Source organism: Pomacea canaliculata, linkage group LG14 (assembly GCF_003073045.1).
Source record: "Pomacea canaliculata isolate SZHN2017 linkage group LG14, ASM307304v1, whole genome shotgun sequence".
Lineage (NCBI taxonomy): Eukaryota > Metazoa > Mollusca > Gastropoda > Architaenioglossa > Ampullariidae > Pomacea > Pomacea canaliculata.
The window spans coordinates 17947916-17962733 of record NC_037603.1 but is presented as its reverse complement, the minus strand read 5'-3'; the positions used below and the strand labels follow the sequence as shown (position 1 = coordinate 17962733).

Below are 14818 nucleotides of genomic sequence, written 5' to 3'. Positions count from 1 at the left end.
TTCACAACCCTTCTGGAGGAAAACCATTTCCGCTGCCAAATAGAGCGCGGTAATTGTGCTCTGACAGTCGGCAAGGAAATGACTCTCTGAACAGGCATTCTGTTTATTTCAAATCAGCACCACTGAAAGAATGTATTGACTCCTTTCTGCTGCAGACGACATCACCGTGAGAACTCTTTACAACTCATAGAATATAGTCCCGGCTTTGTGTGTCGTCTGCAGTGGGGCTGGTTTTCTTTTACTCCTCTTCAGCCTACCTCGATGCCAAAGATGAAGGACTACTAGAAGCTGCCACGGCCAAGACAGCTTCTCCGTCCAGCCATTTCTGGTTGGGTCTACTTAGTTTTGGTAGTGTAGAATAGTCTTTTTTATTTTTAGTCGATAATCGATCGAGGAAGGTAGGATTGCATTTTTGGTCGACGTCTGGAAGCGCTGCACGAGTCTTCGGCGATGAAGCCGAGAGAAGTAACATCGCTAGCAACACTACTTGCTGTTGCTCTCTCTGTGTTCGTCGATTCTGTCTCGTCAGCGGTGAGTAAAGTAATTTTTTAAAATTTCTGTTTCAAAGACGGGTATCCAAATGGTCTGTAACGGTTACATGCTCAGCGAATGACAATATAACAATATGTATATATCGTATAACTTTATAGTAATATTATTCTCAAACTTTACATGCGGTACTAACTTGCACTGACGAGTTTTTTTATTTAAATACTGAAAATGTTTTTAGGAAGTGAGCTGTTTAAACATAATAATAAGAATTATTTTGTTTTGTTAATATGTTTGATGGGATTTAAAATTGAACGTAAAGTGAAAGAACAGGAGGGCTTTACATATTCTAGCTACATCCTTAACAGGGCCCCAGCTGCACGATCTCAGGGAGGGCTTGGGGAAATGTGGTTTGGTGGGTAAAGGTGGGGCCAGCGTAAAGTGCTAGGCCGCGTATTCACATGTATGCAGAAATCCACCCGCTACAGCACTTCTTATTTTTTCATATTTCACGGGGTGAAAAAAAAAAAAACAAACAACAACAACCCATGAAACAGGAATAGATACAATTCCTCACTCGATGTTGTGTAGAACCAGGTTGTATCTCCAAAGCTATAATCTACAACGGGATAATGTAGTCATGTTGAAATAATTTCTTTCCTTTACGCGATTTTCTTGTCAAAGAACAAATAGGAAGATAAGCTAAAAGCACAAGCAGTAGGTTTAAACTGCTGTGTGTGATGGAGGTGGTCGGTTGCGGATGGTATGGACGGAATGTCGCATGACGACCAGCCGATGAATTTTCTTTTTTTTTTTTTTAAAACGATAAGGTTAGCATATGTGTGTTGATAGCTGCATCTCAATCTGTTGGTGCTTTGTGGTAGAGTAGGATCTTGAGTTGTTCGAAAATTGTGCTTTATTGTCACAGGTTTTCTGAAAATGGCGATTCATTCTCTTTACCCCTCACCTCGCTCTTCTGTCCTTCCGCCACATGCTGCGTTCAGCTCTCTTTATTTATCTTTTGTTTAACGCTCTTCTGTCCTTCCGCCACATGCTGCGTTCAGCTTTCTTTATTCATCTTTTGTTTAAAGCGGACAGACCTATCCATACTCTTCATCCACAACACTCCCCATACACATAAATACTATGACTATTAAAAAAAGTTCCACTAACTTATCCTAGTCTTATTTACACCGTACCGTGGCGTTTTACGGAAATAAGCCGGAAATTGAGTTCTGCTGAAGAAACGACTGGAACGAACTACATACTTCTTGATAGTTATGTAACAAGGAAACTATGTAGTGATTTATTCTCAAGACAGCCCCAGTCAACCTCACTTACACTGGCAAAATTAAATTTAGGCTTTATCATCGTTGCTGTGTTTTCCCGAGCACTTCGAGCTAGAAAAAGAAAAAGACTAAGCGTAAGGATGGCGAATGAAATAAGTCAGTGATGATAACACATAATATGATAACACAATATTTTAAACTTTAGGTAAGAATTAAAAAGTCACGGACGAAATAAAAATCGCGCGGGCGCACACACACACTGTTTCCACCTGCGAAGTGGGATGTGGGGGAGGAGTCAAAAGAAATGGTAGTTTTGCGAACTTGCTTGTCATTGGCTGATACGAAAACGAGGCTCGTGTCGAGAAAACTCATGCAGTAGGATCTTATATCACATTTTCGCGAAGCAATTTATTTTTCGTCCTCGGCTTTAAATAGAACATGGACAATTTCATAGATAGGCACTTACCATTATTGCCAACAGAAAATAATTGTAGAGAAAAGCAGATCCTATACTGCGATCTCTCCCTCTCACCCACCCAACCAGCCATACACCCACCTTCCTCCCACACAGACACGAACTATGAGGGGTTTGCTGACTATGTTCCCAACAGCAATATTTATTTTTTCTACATGAATGATTTTCTTTCCGTGCAGGCGTGCGAAGGATGCACATCAAATATATGCATATGCGCAGGTGAAAAGGGGGAACAGGTAAGCGTACTTTGGTTTGCCATTGGTTCTTGACTGGAGTGTTTTAAAACTAAAGACAGTTGAAATTCTGAACAATGTCTTTTAAGATCTAGAATATGGAATAACTGGTGTGTTTTAAATCCCTAAAGTATTAAAATCTTAATGCTTTTTAGAACACCACATACTTGAATTAGTTTATTCAGGAGTAACCAAGAAAAAAAAAGTTCTTGAAAAGTCAGAGAAGCCGATCAAGCCATATAAAGATCATCCCATATAAGGACTTGACCCCCAAGTATTTACTTTCTACCAGCTGCACGTGCACATTATAGGAACAGGAATAAAAAACAGAGATCATGTGAAAAGATAAAAAATAAATGCTACAATTCCAACTATTAAATTTCTGTGAAATACGTAATTAAGAATTGATTTTTTTACAGGGTGCTCCTGGTCTGCCCGGTCTCCAAGGTCCTCAGGGTCTACCAGGTTTCCTGGGGCCTGAAGGTCCTGTTGGTCCATTTGGACTGAAAGGTGATCAGGGAGAGCCAGGGGCCTTTGGGCCCAAAGGATACAGAGTAAGTAACGCTAAGAATCCTTACTACAACACCACTTTCTGGAGTAAAGGCCTGTGTGTGTGTGAGACTGCAAGAGATGGAAAATAAAAAAATATTTAATTACATTGATATATATTATAAATAAAAAATATAAATTTTGGTGAATTTATTACTATAAAAATGTGTTAGTTTTGTCAGTGCTTTCATACTCAGAACTTTTATTAAAAACCTAAGTGAAAATGTGTGAATTAAAAAAAAAAATAACGTGTGAAATTTGTTTTACACTATTACAAAATTACACTCGCATATATTAAGCTATTACTAAATGACTAAAGCCAGAAACTGTAGAACTTTTTATAGTCACAAATATGCTTCGTTCAAACTACATTTCTCTTTTTCAGGGAGACACTGGCTTACCTGGGTTTACAGGTGTTGCTGGAACTCCTGTAAGTTATATTTACTTCCTTGAATGTTTCTGCAGTTGACAGAAGAGTTCCACCATTCATTTGAATTTGGCTTCCTGTATTGTTTTTAAATAATTGTTGAGAAAAATAGCTTATTTTAATTTATACATGCATCAGCAGGTACCCACATGAACACACCATATTGAAAGAGGATCAGTAGTATATATTGTAATCTAATGCTTAATTTTTAAAAATAAAATTCCAGGGTCAACCAGGACTTGAAGGACCAGTAGGAGAATCTGGTTACCCAGGATGTAATGGTACAAAGGTACGACCATTAAAGTTACCAAGTTATCCATGTATACAAACATGATTTCTGGAAAATTCCCCAACATATCTGAAAAAGAAACACTTGATAATCTCATATTTTAATTAGCATTCCTATGTGAGAAATGTATATGTAAAGCAACAGTCAGTTAAACCCTGTTTTATACCATGATCAAGAATTTTGAGAAACCTCTACATAAGGAATCAGATTGCATGACTTGTTTCTGTTCTTTAGAATTAAATTTTTCTGCAATGGAAGTTACAAGTTTTAGAGTATTTTATGACTTTGATGTGCCCTCCATCTTGCACCCTTCAAAAAAAAAAAAATACTGCTGGCCTTGAAAGTTGACCATTAGACATTCCCCATTCTGCCTTGCAAAGAACTATGTATTTTTCCCTGATTACTGTTGCTTATTTCCAGATTCCAAACTATTACAATTTTTGTAATATAAAATTTCAAATTAAAAAAATGGTAATAGTATTTTTAATAAAATAATGACTTGAGTGATAGTCTAGTATGAAGTTTGTTTTTTTAAAGAAATCTTATTACTTAAGAGATGTTTAAAAAAATGACAAATATAATCATCTTTACATAGGGTTTGTCTGGAGTGAGTGGATTACCAGGAGTGCCAGGAGAGGCAGGACGACCTGGCAGAGATGGTTTACCTGGTCCCAAGGTGAGTTTTAGTGAATATTTACTATCACTTTAAGTTAGTGCTTAATAAGGAGGTAGGATTTTATTTGAAGTTTTTTACTTTTTGTTTTTTCTGTATTATTATATTTTACATAATTTACATTTTTCTGTTTCTGGAAGGGTAATGTATGTGTGTGTGTGTGCACACAGATGTGTGTTTATGCACATGTGTGTTCATGTATGCATATGTGCTTATGTGGACACTGGTATTTTTGACTTAACGAATTATTGAGATATATTTATTATGCTTATGGTCATTACTTACCCATCCCAGTAAATGTGATTTATTCTACTGCAGCCTTGCTCCCAATTTCACTTTTCTACTTTGCGCATTTTCTTCTTTTTACTTAGCAGCTGCTTTTTTCTGCACCCACTATTTTCATTATGTATACCTTTGGCAGGGTGAACCTGGTGAACTTACAGATGTTGCTATAGGACAAAAGGGAGAACCAGGTGATTATGGAATGCCAGGAATTGATGTAAGTTACTAAGGTTATCTAGAAGGGGTAACTAATCTTTTTGCATAGAATTAAAAAAATATTTTGATCTCATATAGACAAAAAAATCATAATGCTTAACATGCAAGATAATATTGTAAATAGAACTGCAATGCGCATGTGTACCACTTTTAAATGAAGATTAATTGATACCAAGTATTTCAAATATTGTCAGTGAGGTCAGTATATACATATTTGAGCAGTGCACTTTTTAATTTTAATTGGTACAGCTTGTGTCACAGTTATTCCTGCTGTTTAACAATCAGAATCCATAAAGCTGAACATGCAAGATCATGGTGTAGATGGAACTATAATGCACGTGTACAACTTTTGGATCGGCTAAAACCATTGCCAAGAATAAGCTCATCTCTTGTCAGAACACACTCAAGAAAAGAAAAATATCGCTATTGTTTCCTAATCTAACATAAAAAAAGTGAAAGCTAAAACTTGAACTAAAGAACGTGAGAATTAATATACTATATCATGCATGTCAGAATCAATGACTGCTTGTAAACTTGTTCTTTTACACGATCTCCTGCACCTTTCTCCAGGGTCTTGGAGGAATTCCAGGACAGAGGGGAGATAAAGGTCCTACAGGAGAGGATGGTATCCCGGTTGGTAACATGTGAAATCTGTGTGTGTGTGTGTGTGACTATAAAGATCTATTTATTTATGCATTTATATGATAAAAGAGGGACATCCCTTTGTCTAACTGTCCAGAGGCTAGGTGACTACTCTCTCTCTTTTCATCTCTTCTTGATTTTTACCCATAAATCTGTATTATGCTTTGTGCGTACTGCTGATCTGTGCTTCTGATACATCACTTGCTATGTACGGGATAGTGTTTCTGTGGTCTGTGCAGGTATGGGGGAAAAAAAAAAAAAAAATAGAAGAGTGATGTCCCTTGTGTGCAAGTTTTTCTCTTTCATGTTTAGGTCTGTTGATCTGTCTTTTCAAATGACATCGATGTTTACTGATATGTTTTGGTCCAGGTCCTTATGAAAATAGTGTCTGTATTACTTTGTGTATTTGACTTTCTTTTGTAAAGTACATTAAGTCTTCTGTTAACTATATTAATCCCCTTTATTATTACTGTAAGTTTTTAAACAGTCAACTGTTGTTGTGATTGCAACCTTATTTATATAGTAGTTCCCCACTTCAAGAAGTAAATTTTGCATTTATCAATAAGAAATGAAGGGCTTATAATTTTTTAACATTTAGATCTTTTTCTTTGATAAGTTAAACAACTTGAACTGCTTTTTTTTTACCTTGAGGTTTTTAATAAAAAATCTGTTTGTGAAAGTTTTGTCTTTTTCTTCCAATCATGGTCAGTATGCATGCTTTCTATTTACAATATGTTACTCTTTAATAAAGGGTCTGGATGGAATCCCAGGGCAAAAGGGTATGCAAGGTGATGTCGGTGATCCAGGTCAAGGGATCCCTGGTGAAAAGGTAAATATTGCTAATACTAACTATTTTGAATTTTCCTCTGAGGATCAGTAAAGTTGTATTGTAAGCTTTTCCTAAGTATTTCCAGACATGTGCTCCATCAGGGTTAAACTCAATGGTTATATAATATGCTGCATCAGGATCAAACTTGATGTTTATATATTAAAAAAAAAATACCCTGTGTAATTGTGTGACTAGATTACTGGGAAACCAATATTTTGGTAAAGATTCTTGAAAAGAAATTGTGAAAATAAATGCATAATATAATATGTTTCCTTGTCCAGGATACTGTGCTACTTAAATGACAGGGTAATTACTAGAGTGGTTGGAATTTATTTTCTGCTTTATCTTCATGTCAACAAACACAGTTACATCATGCATCTTGTTCATTTTAAAGACTATTCACAATAGCTATATAGTGTTACATGAGTGTTTTTATGGTATGTTATTAGGGAATGAAAGGTGATGTAGGTCCTCCTGGTACAGCAACAACTGAGCAAGGTCCAGAAAACATAACACTTGCTGGAGAAAAAGGTGCAAAGGGAGTACAAGGAATGAAGGGGGAGCAAGGTGATGAGGGTCCGACAGGCGAGGAAGGATCTGCGGTAAGTTTAGTCTCACAACAAACACATGCTTTCACTTTGTAGCTGTACAGTAATAATCTATTTCTTTATCTGGCTAGTAATCACTTAGAATGTACATCTAAGCAACCTCAAAATAGACGTGATTTTGTCCAGTGTGTTAACATTTGCCAAATGCACACATAGGAGTAGGTGGCCTAAAGATTATAGAGGGTTATCATCATCATTCCCTGTTTAAAAAAACTCAAGAAAGAGAAAAATGGTATAGTAAGTCTGTGACTGTACATATGTATGGCTGCTGTTTGCTTTCTTTGTTCCTGGTATCACCTAGTAGGTGTACTGATGTGCAGAAGGCGTTAATATTTGTTGAATTCTCCTGGATAAGTAGACCAGCTTTTGAGTGATTGAGTGATCTAGATTCCATTTCTTAATTTACACAAATTTATAACTGACTCATTGAAGAAGGCTGCTGTCATGCATGTGAATGATGACTTTGTACTTGACATTTTTTATTACTTTATTCTGGACCTTAGTTCACAACTAAGTTTGGATCAAGGTTTAAAATTTGATAATTAGTGATACTTTTTGAGGTCATATTAAGAAGGATCCCTCACTTAAGACATTAGTCACTTTATTCTTCATGGCAGTTTATCCAAATTTATTTGTAGGACACATGGATGGTTTTCATAATGAAGGCTAACACATACCAGAGATTTTCAGTAACAGGCAAAATTTAAGCTGTCTATTTGTTTTTCTTCAATACTGCTTATTATTTTCAGGGAGATGTAGGTCCAGTTGGTGTCAAGGGACCTCAAGGAATGGATGGTCCATCAGGTCGCAGAGTGAGTTGTAGTTTTCCCTGGACATGCTTATAAACTTGTTGAACTCATTGCAGTTCACTCAAATATTTATCCTTACAAAAACAGCTTTATGTGGCCATTGAGCAAGAAATTCGGAAATGGATAAATAGTTAACTATGTAGGTTACTGCTCATCAGCATGTTTAAGTATTGATGGTTCAGGGATAGTCAATTCCAAAAGAGGAGCATGTGATGAACAAGCTGGAAGTGGTAAAATACATGAGCTTTCAAGAAGCTGTTCATTTGTGAAGCTACACTTTTTATCATTGTTTCTATGCTTTAATCATTGTGACACCACTACTTAATTTTCCTTTTTCTACACTTTTATCGTTGTGGCACCACTGTTTAATTACCCTGTTTTTACACATTTATTATTGTGGCTCCACTAATTATTCTGTTGCAGACATTTATATGAAAAATCATATTATTTTTTACATAGACAGAATGCATATATAGAGGACATATTACAATTTTTTTGACAGGCCTTTGTAGGTAAGTTAAATGCATTATTAAACAATATTTTTTTGTAACAGGGTAAACGAGGGAAAGAAGGTCCACCCGGACCATACGGACAGAAAGGAATGGTGGGAGAGAAAGGATTTGCTGGTCAGCCAGGTCTTGATGGGATTAAGGTATGAGATGTAATGAAAATCTTTTTTATAAATACCTGCAAGTGAGTAATGGAATGGTACCAATAGCTACTTTAAGGTGTTCTGTTGTCATCAGTTGTCAGCTCATTTGGATTGGTATGTGTGGTGTGTAATGGTGTGTATGTTTACTGTTGAATAGCAATTGATGTGACTAAGCAGTTTTGATGTATTGACTAGAAGTGTATGCATAACTGATGTGACTGCAAATAGTTTTGACTTTTGCTTTTAAATGGTGAGCAGTGAGCACTTGTTTAAATTCTGGTACTTGTGGTTGTAAAAGTCTCATAAAAAATATGAATATTGAAAATGTTATAAATTCTTTTTAAAGGACAGTCAAAGCTAATATATGAAGTCCTTTCACTGGGCGTCCCTTTGCCTAACAGCATTCAGATTCAGCTCTCTGTATTTTCATTTTTGTCTTGGATTTGTTGTGCTTGTAGTGCCTATTGTGCCATCTGCAGTTTTTTCTGATATCTTACGCATTGTGTTGGACTGTTTACTTCTCTGGGGCTTTTATTTATTCTTTTGCTACTATCAAATTTCCCATTGATGTTAATCCTCTCTGGCTGATGCCGTCACAGTTTCTCCATTTTTACAAGTCATCCCTGGGATAGATTTTACATCAGTACCAAACAGTCATGCACTTCAGCATTTTACTGCAATTTCTGCTTTGTGATCATCTGGATATTCTCCTGATGATTTGATGTATGCTTGATTTATTCTGATCCAGTCCATTGATAGTAGATCTGTTTCATTGAAATTTTGATCTATGAATATCATCTTGCAAAAGAATGACCTTGCATTCCCATTAACTTCGCAGAGCCACAGGAATTTTGTTTGTCTTATGTTTTTGTGTTTGTAATGCATGGAGAGCCTGGCTTTGGCTGGGATACCCCTCTCTAAAAGGTCACATCAGTATTAATAATATAATATGTATCATATATTATAATTATTTTTGAAGAATAGCGTTGCTAGCTTTTAAAATTTTCTCTTTTCCACAGGGTATGGCTGGGGATTCTGGTTACCCTGGACGTGCAGGTCCTCAAGGTCCTCCTGTAAGAACACTTATGTGAATGTTCATCTAAACACACACATGAAAATACAAAGAGCAGGCAATGATAAAAACATACTTTCCTACTTCTGCTTCTGTATGCTTTATATGTGTTTTTCAGTTTTAAGTCCAAATTACCATAAATTTGAGACTATAAGCAGTGACTTAATTTTTTTCCCAGCTTTAAAACCTGCAGCTTAAACAGTGATGTGGGTTGTTTACATATTTGATTCCAATTAATTTTAGAGTGTTAACTGTTCACAATTTTAAATCAAAGCCACATACAATTGAAGCATTCAGATCAGTTGCCAAAACACACACCCTCATCCTGCCAAAAATGAGATTAAATGCCTACAATGCAGCTTTCAAGCTATATATATATCAGAGGAGTATAAACCTGGTGTGGCTTATTGGTGAAAAAAAATCAGAGATTAAAAAAAAATATAATTGGCGTGGCTTATATACAGGTGTGCTCAATAGACCGAAATTTATGGTAGCAATACTAACGTGAGCAACTCATTGCAAAGGAACAAAGACCATCAAAGACCTTATTAACCCTATGTTCCTTTTATGTAGGGCCCACCAGGAGAGTTTATTCCAGAACTAGATGAAGGTACAGAGGGACCACCAGGCAGGGCTGGTCCTCCTGGTCCTAAAGGTGCACGAGGTCTCACAGGTAAGTACCATGTGTGAAGTGGATTAAACTGGTGTATATTTTAGTTCCAGACTGTGACAAATGTACCTTATAAGTGTAGGATGTAATTTTAAATACATAAGTGTAGGTCTGGATCTTGTTCAGATACATCTGTAATTTGAAATCTTGCAGCTTACATATGTTTACAAAGGGTGTATACATCTAGTACAGTGAAATTTATCACAAAATTTCTTACTCTGCTTTTGAAAATTTAGTGCTGGACAACTATTGGGAATTGTCTTCCAGCATCAGCAATTTTGAATGTTGATTTTACTGACTTCCAATGTGCCACTGGTTTTATGTTGTAGTAGTTTTGACTTGTTTTAATTTATCTTAAATTTTTCAGCTGGCTTTCATTTTTCAAAAGAGAAAACAGTGATCTAAGTAGAATATATATCTACTGCATTGTTAAAGAAAACTTGAAAAAAAAAATTTTTTTGATTATAAATTTGTGACAGAGTGGACACAATTACAAAAGTTAAGAGTAATATGTAGTAATGCTAACATACCTTTGCTGCATTACTTTCTCATTAAATAACTTGTGGTGTACAGGTGATGATGGAGAGGTAGGTCGGGAAGGCCCAGTAGGTTTTCCTGGACTACCTGGTCAACCTGGTCGGCCTGGGGAGGTCGGTATTCCTGGAGATTCCCAGAAAGGCGACAGAGGTGAACCAGGTATGCTGACTGACAACAATTATCAGTTGTGAAAGACTTTGAATTGGCAGAAAGTTGTAGCATGCATGAACCACAAGAAATCATGCTCATATGCAAAAGTAAAAGCAACAAGGCACAACATGTAGGTGAATATCAGTCAGGGGCAGTCATATCTGTATGCATACAAATATGCTCATACATTCCTAATAGGAAACACAATGCATACAATTCAGGGACTGTTTGGATGTGATATATTAAGTGGGTCAACTATTTTAAGAGTGAAATCAACATGCTTGAAGTAAATTGTAGCTAGACTAAATACTAAATTTAAAAAAAATAACAACCTAGTTTGGTGCAGATAACAAGGCTGTGCTGACCTTGTTTTAATACCTGATCTGTTCTTCTGTTGTTTACTTTTCTATAGTTATTACAAACTTTGTAATAAAATTTTGTATGGATCATAATGCAAGATCAACCTGTTACCAGTGATATACTTGTATTTTGCAAATCTTGATCTGTATATTTGGTGTGCAGCATGGTTTTTTTCAAGGGTACTGTTTTTTGTTTTGTCAAAATTGGCCTCTGGGTACATTTGTTTCTCTTCAGCACTCACATCAGTAAGCAAAATCCACAGTGCAGTCCAAATGTAACAAAAAGCAAAGTTTGAGAACAGTATATTTCAGACTTGTGTAATTCTGTGACTGCCACTGCAAAACATTAAATGCAGCAAGAATGAAACTTCTGTGTATATCGCAGGCCTTCCTGGTGTTGATGGAGTTGATGGCTTATCTGGATTTCCTGGGTTGGCTGGTGATCCTGGAGAAAAAGGGTTGCAAGGAGAAACTGTTCGGGGCCCAGCTGGTGCTCCTGGTTTACGTGGAGGAGATGGGCTACCAGGCTTACCTGGTCCACCTGGTGATTTTGGTAGCATTGGTGAGAGAGGTTTACCTGGCACACCTGTTAGATTTCCTGGTCCTATTGGTGCACCTGGTTTGCCAGGTGACAGAGGAGACACAGGACAGCCAGGTGAACATGGACTACCTGGTCTACCTGGAGTCAAAGGTAAATATACTGCTTAGCTTCCATAGTCTGTACAAAAACTGTTTAGGGATGATGGCTATGCTCTTCAACACTTATTTTACAAAAAAGACATCAACTCAAAGCAGTCACTTTTCTTTGTGGCTAAATATGTATTATAGATAACTTGAAAAAAGAGTTATGGTGAGAACTTAGTATGTCTTTAAAAAATTAAGTTATTAACTCACTAAGTAGACTCACCCTAGAGTGAAGATTATCACAAACAAGGGAAATCACAAGATATATAATAGCTCTGATGGACTATCACAAAAAAAATTTTTCAAGAAACACATTGAAAATCACACCACATAGACATGTTTTTTGCTTTGCAGTTATATTTGATGAAAAATAATGCAAATTCTGAATTGGTATCAAGAAAGTAACTTCTTAAGAAATGATTCAGTTCTGTTATGCAGTAGTTGTAGGACCATTTGACAAAATTTTCACCAGCTGCAGCATGCCATGCCACAGGCTGTTGGCAAGTCAGTTTGCTGCTTTTGAGTTAAAACATGTTAGCTATTGCCGTATTTCCCAATTAGGCTTAGCTGGTGATGACTGTGGTATCTGCCCTGATGGAATTCCTGGAGCACGTGGTGATCCTGGTGACCCTGGACTTCCAGGTACTTTTATTTGTACTGTGTCAGTTATGTCATATTTATTTATTAATATTTGTTTCCATACTTTTTAGACACAACTGACTAGTATGCCTGCTCATTCTTTCTCTGCAGATTTCTGACATTCTCCATCCTTACTGTTTGTTCCATGATTCCTCTTTGTGTTTTCTATATTTGTCTTTTTATTACTTGTCTGCATAGTTTTTTCTCCTTCTGTCCTGTGTATTCTGTCCATGTCCCCAACTTGTCTTGCATGTCCTTCATGAGCATGATTATGCGCTCTATAAATCACACATATATTATTCTTATGCTTAACAAATGAGAATGACTGTGATAAAAGACCTTAGCACATTCTCAACACATACTCTACATTCTCAACACATGCTACACACAGTCTGCACATGCTTTAATGGTCTGCCCTTCTGTCCACACCAACCCCTTTCCCCGCGCGTATCATTCGGTCCCTCCTTTTCTCCTACCTGCCCCATGTCTCTCTCCACTACTTTCTTTTCCCTGTCTTGCATATGTAAACTTATTTATGCACATCTACTGTTCCTAAGTACTAAGAAGTTAGTAAATAACAAAAACTTCCATTAAAACAAAACCCAACAGTAACTGTGTCAGGTACACTGAACGTCTTGAAATAACTTTTCTGCAGGACAGACTGGGTTTCCTGGACCTGGTGGCTTTCCTGGACCCAAAGGGGAGCCTGGTGAATTTGGCCGACCAGGAGAGGAAGGCCGTGTTGGACCACCAGTAAATATAATTTTCTATTTCTTTTTTCTTGGTCTATCTCATCCCACTTTCATTTACTTTTTTTACAATATTTCTTCATGTTATATATATATTTTTTGCATTTCATCTGCTTGTACAGGGTGCCCCACTCAGGATTGACTCTTTAAAAATGCGAATTACTTTGGGTAGGATAAATAGTGTAGCTTTGCAGTTGAGAGAGGCTTTGGATTTAGAAGTGAGAGTGGAGAGACAGCAGGCCAGCTGCTAAGTGAAACTTGATTTAAATTCTACAGTTGTGTGGCAACTTTGATCTTTGTTGTGTTCTTGTGCGACTAGCCCACCCCTACGTAGCCATTAGGGACTGACGTGTTGGTTACACACACATACATATGAACCTCCTTGACATACATATGAACCTCCAGAAGGATGCCAGGTAATATGGTAGACCTTGTGCCTTTTATTAAGATCGTGATTGCTGCTGGCACAAAGGACCTTTGGTAGGCAGTTTTTATGCATGTGGCTTTTTGTAGCGCCTGCCCAAGGGCAACAGCTGAAGTTTGGGTGGAGAGGGTGTGTTTGGTCTGAAGTGATGTTATATGCTATATCTTTCTGACTGCATGAAGATAAAGTCAGAAAGTGGCAGCTGTGATGTATCAATAATTTTATTTGCCTGGTGGATGACTGGCCAGCCTTGTCTAGTCTTTGATGAGGAGGTGACCATAACAGGCGGTGATGTTAAATGTGAGGATGCTGTAAACATCCTGTAAACAGTTTCCAGCACCCCAGAGCTGGCGTTGAAGCTATAAGTTTCCTTAAAAGGTGCAGTCTTTCCTGGGCCTTTTTGTACATTTTGTGCATGTGTACACTAAAGGATCGAGAGTCTTCCATCTATGTACCAAGATACTTAAAACTGGCAGCCCTTTGCACCTACTGTCTTCTGATTTGGATGTGGAGAGAGGGGTACTGCCATCTCTTCCATCATGTACTCTTTCCAAAGGGCATCTCCATTTTTTTCAACATTGAGCTCCAGAAAGCTGTGGTCAAACCAGTCCTCCAGGTCCTAATTAAAGTGACCACTGACATATTATTTGCCATGACAGTGGTGATATTTCTGACAACTCTTGTGGACCACTTCTTATAAAGTTTCTCGTCAATCATATGCTGATGACATGCAACTTTACTGCTCCATTCCACAGGGTGAGAAACCTGTATTAGCGATGTCCACTCTGCATAGAAACCTGTATTAGCGATGTCCACTCTGCATAGAAACCTGTATTAGCGATGTCAAAGACTGGATGATATCAAACAAACTTAAACTCAATGATAAAACGGGAGCCCTCCTATACTTGAGAAGAAGAAATCAATCTTCACTTGTTTGTCTGCCAAATCACTTTAACGTGGGTGAAACCAACATCACCTTTACATCATCCATCAGGAATCTGGGATTCATTGTCACTGCAGACATGACTCTTGCTAAACAAGTTACAGCTTGCCTATTATGATAGACAAGTTA

At 37.2% G+C, this 14818-nt stretch overlaps 1 protein-coding gene across 1 annotated transcript in view; it reads left to right on the top strand.

The window, feature by feature from the left end:
• Positions 1–24: 24 nt before the first annotated feature.
• The window catches only part of LOC112555655 (collagen alpha-5(IV) chain-like), a 29749-nt gene continuing 14955 nt past the window's right edge, over positions 25–14818 (top strand). Inside the window, exons 1-18 of the mRNA XM_025224097.1 lie at positions 25–531; positions 2433–2489; positions 2906–3040; positions 3421–3465; positions 3689–3751; positions 4347–4427; positions 4846–4923; positions 5493–5555; positions 6316–6393; positions 6843–6995; positions 7751–7813; positions 8364–8462; positions 9482–9535; positions 10108–10207; positions 10778–10900; positions 11636–11941; positions 12496–12576; positions 13229–13326. Coding sequence (XP_025079882.1) covers positions 451–531; positions 2433–2489; positions 2906–3040; positions 3421–3465; positions 3689–3751; positions 4347–4427; positions 4846–4923; positions 5493–5555; positions 6316–6393; positions 6843–6995; positions 7751–7813; positions 8364–8462; positions 9482–9535; positions 10108–10207; positions 10778–10900; positions 11636–11941; positions 12496–12576; positions 13229–13326 — 1758 coding nt within the window. The 5' untranslated portion in view covers positions 25–450. The remainder of the gene's footprint in view (positions 532–2432; positions 2490–2905; positions 3041–3420; positions 3466–3688; positions 3752–4346; positions 4428–4845; positions 4924–5492; positions 5556–6315; positions 6394–6842; positions 6996–7750; positions 7814–8363; positions 8463–9481; positions 9536–10107; positions 10208–10777; positions 10901–11635; positions 11942–12495; positions 12577–13228; positions 13327–14818) is intronic.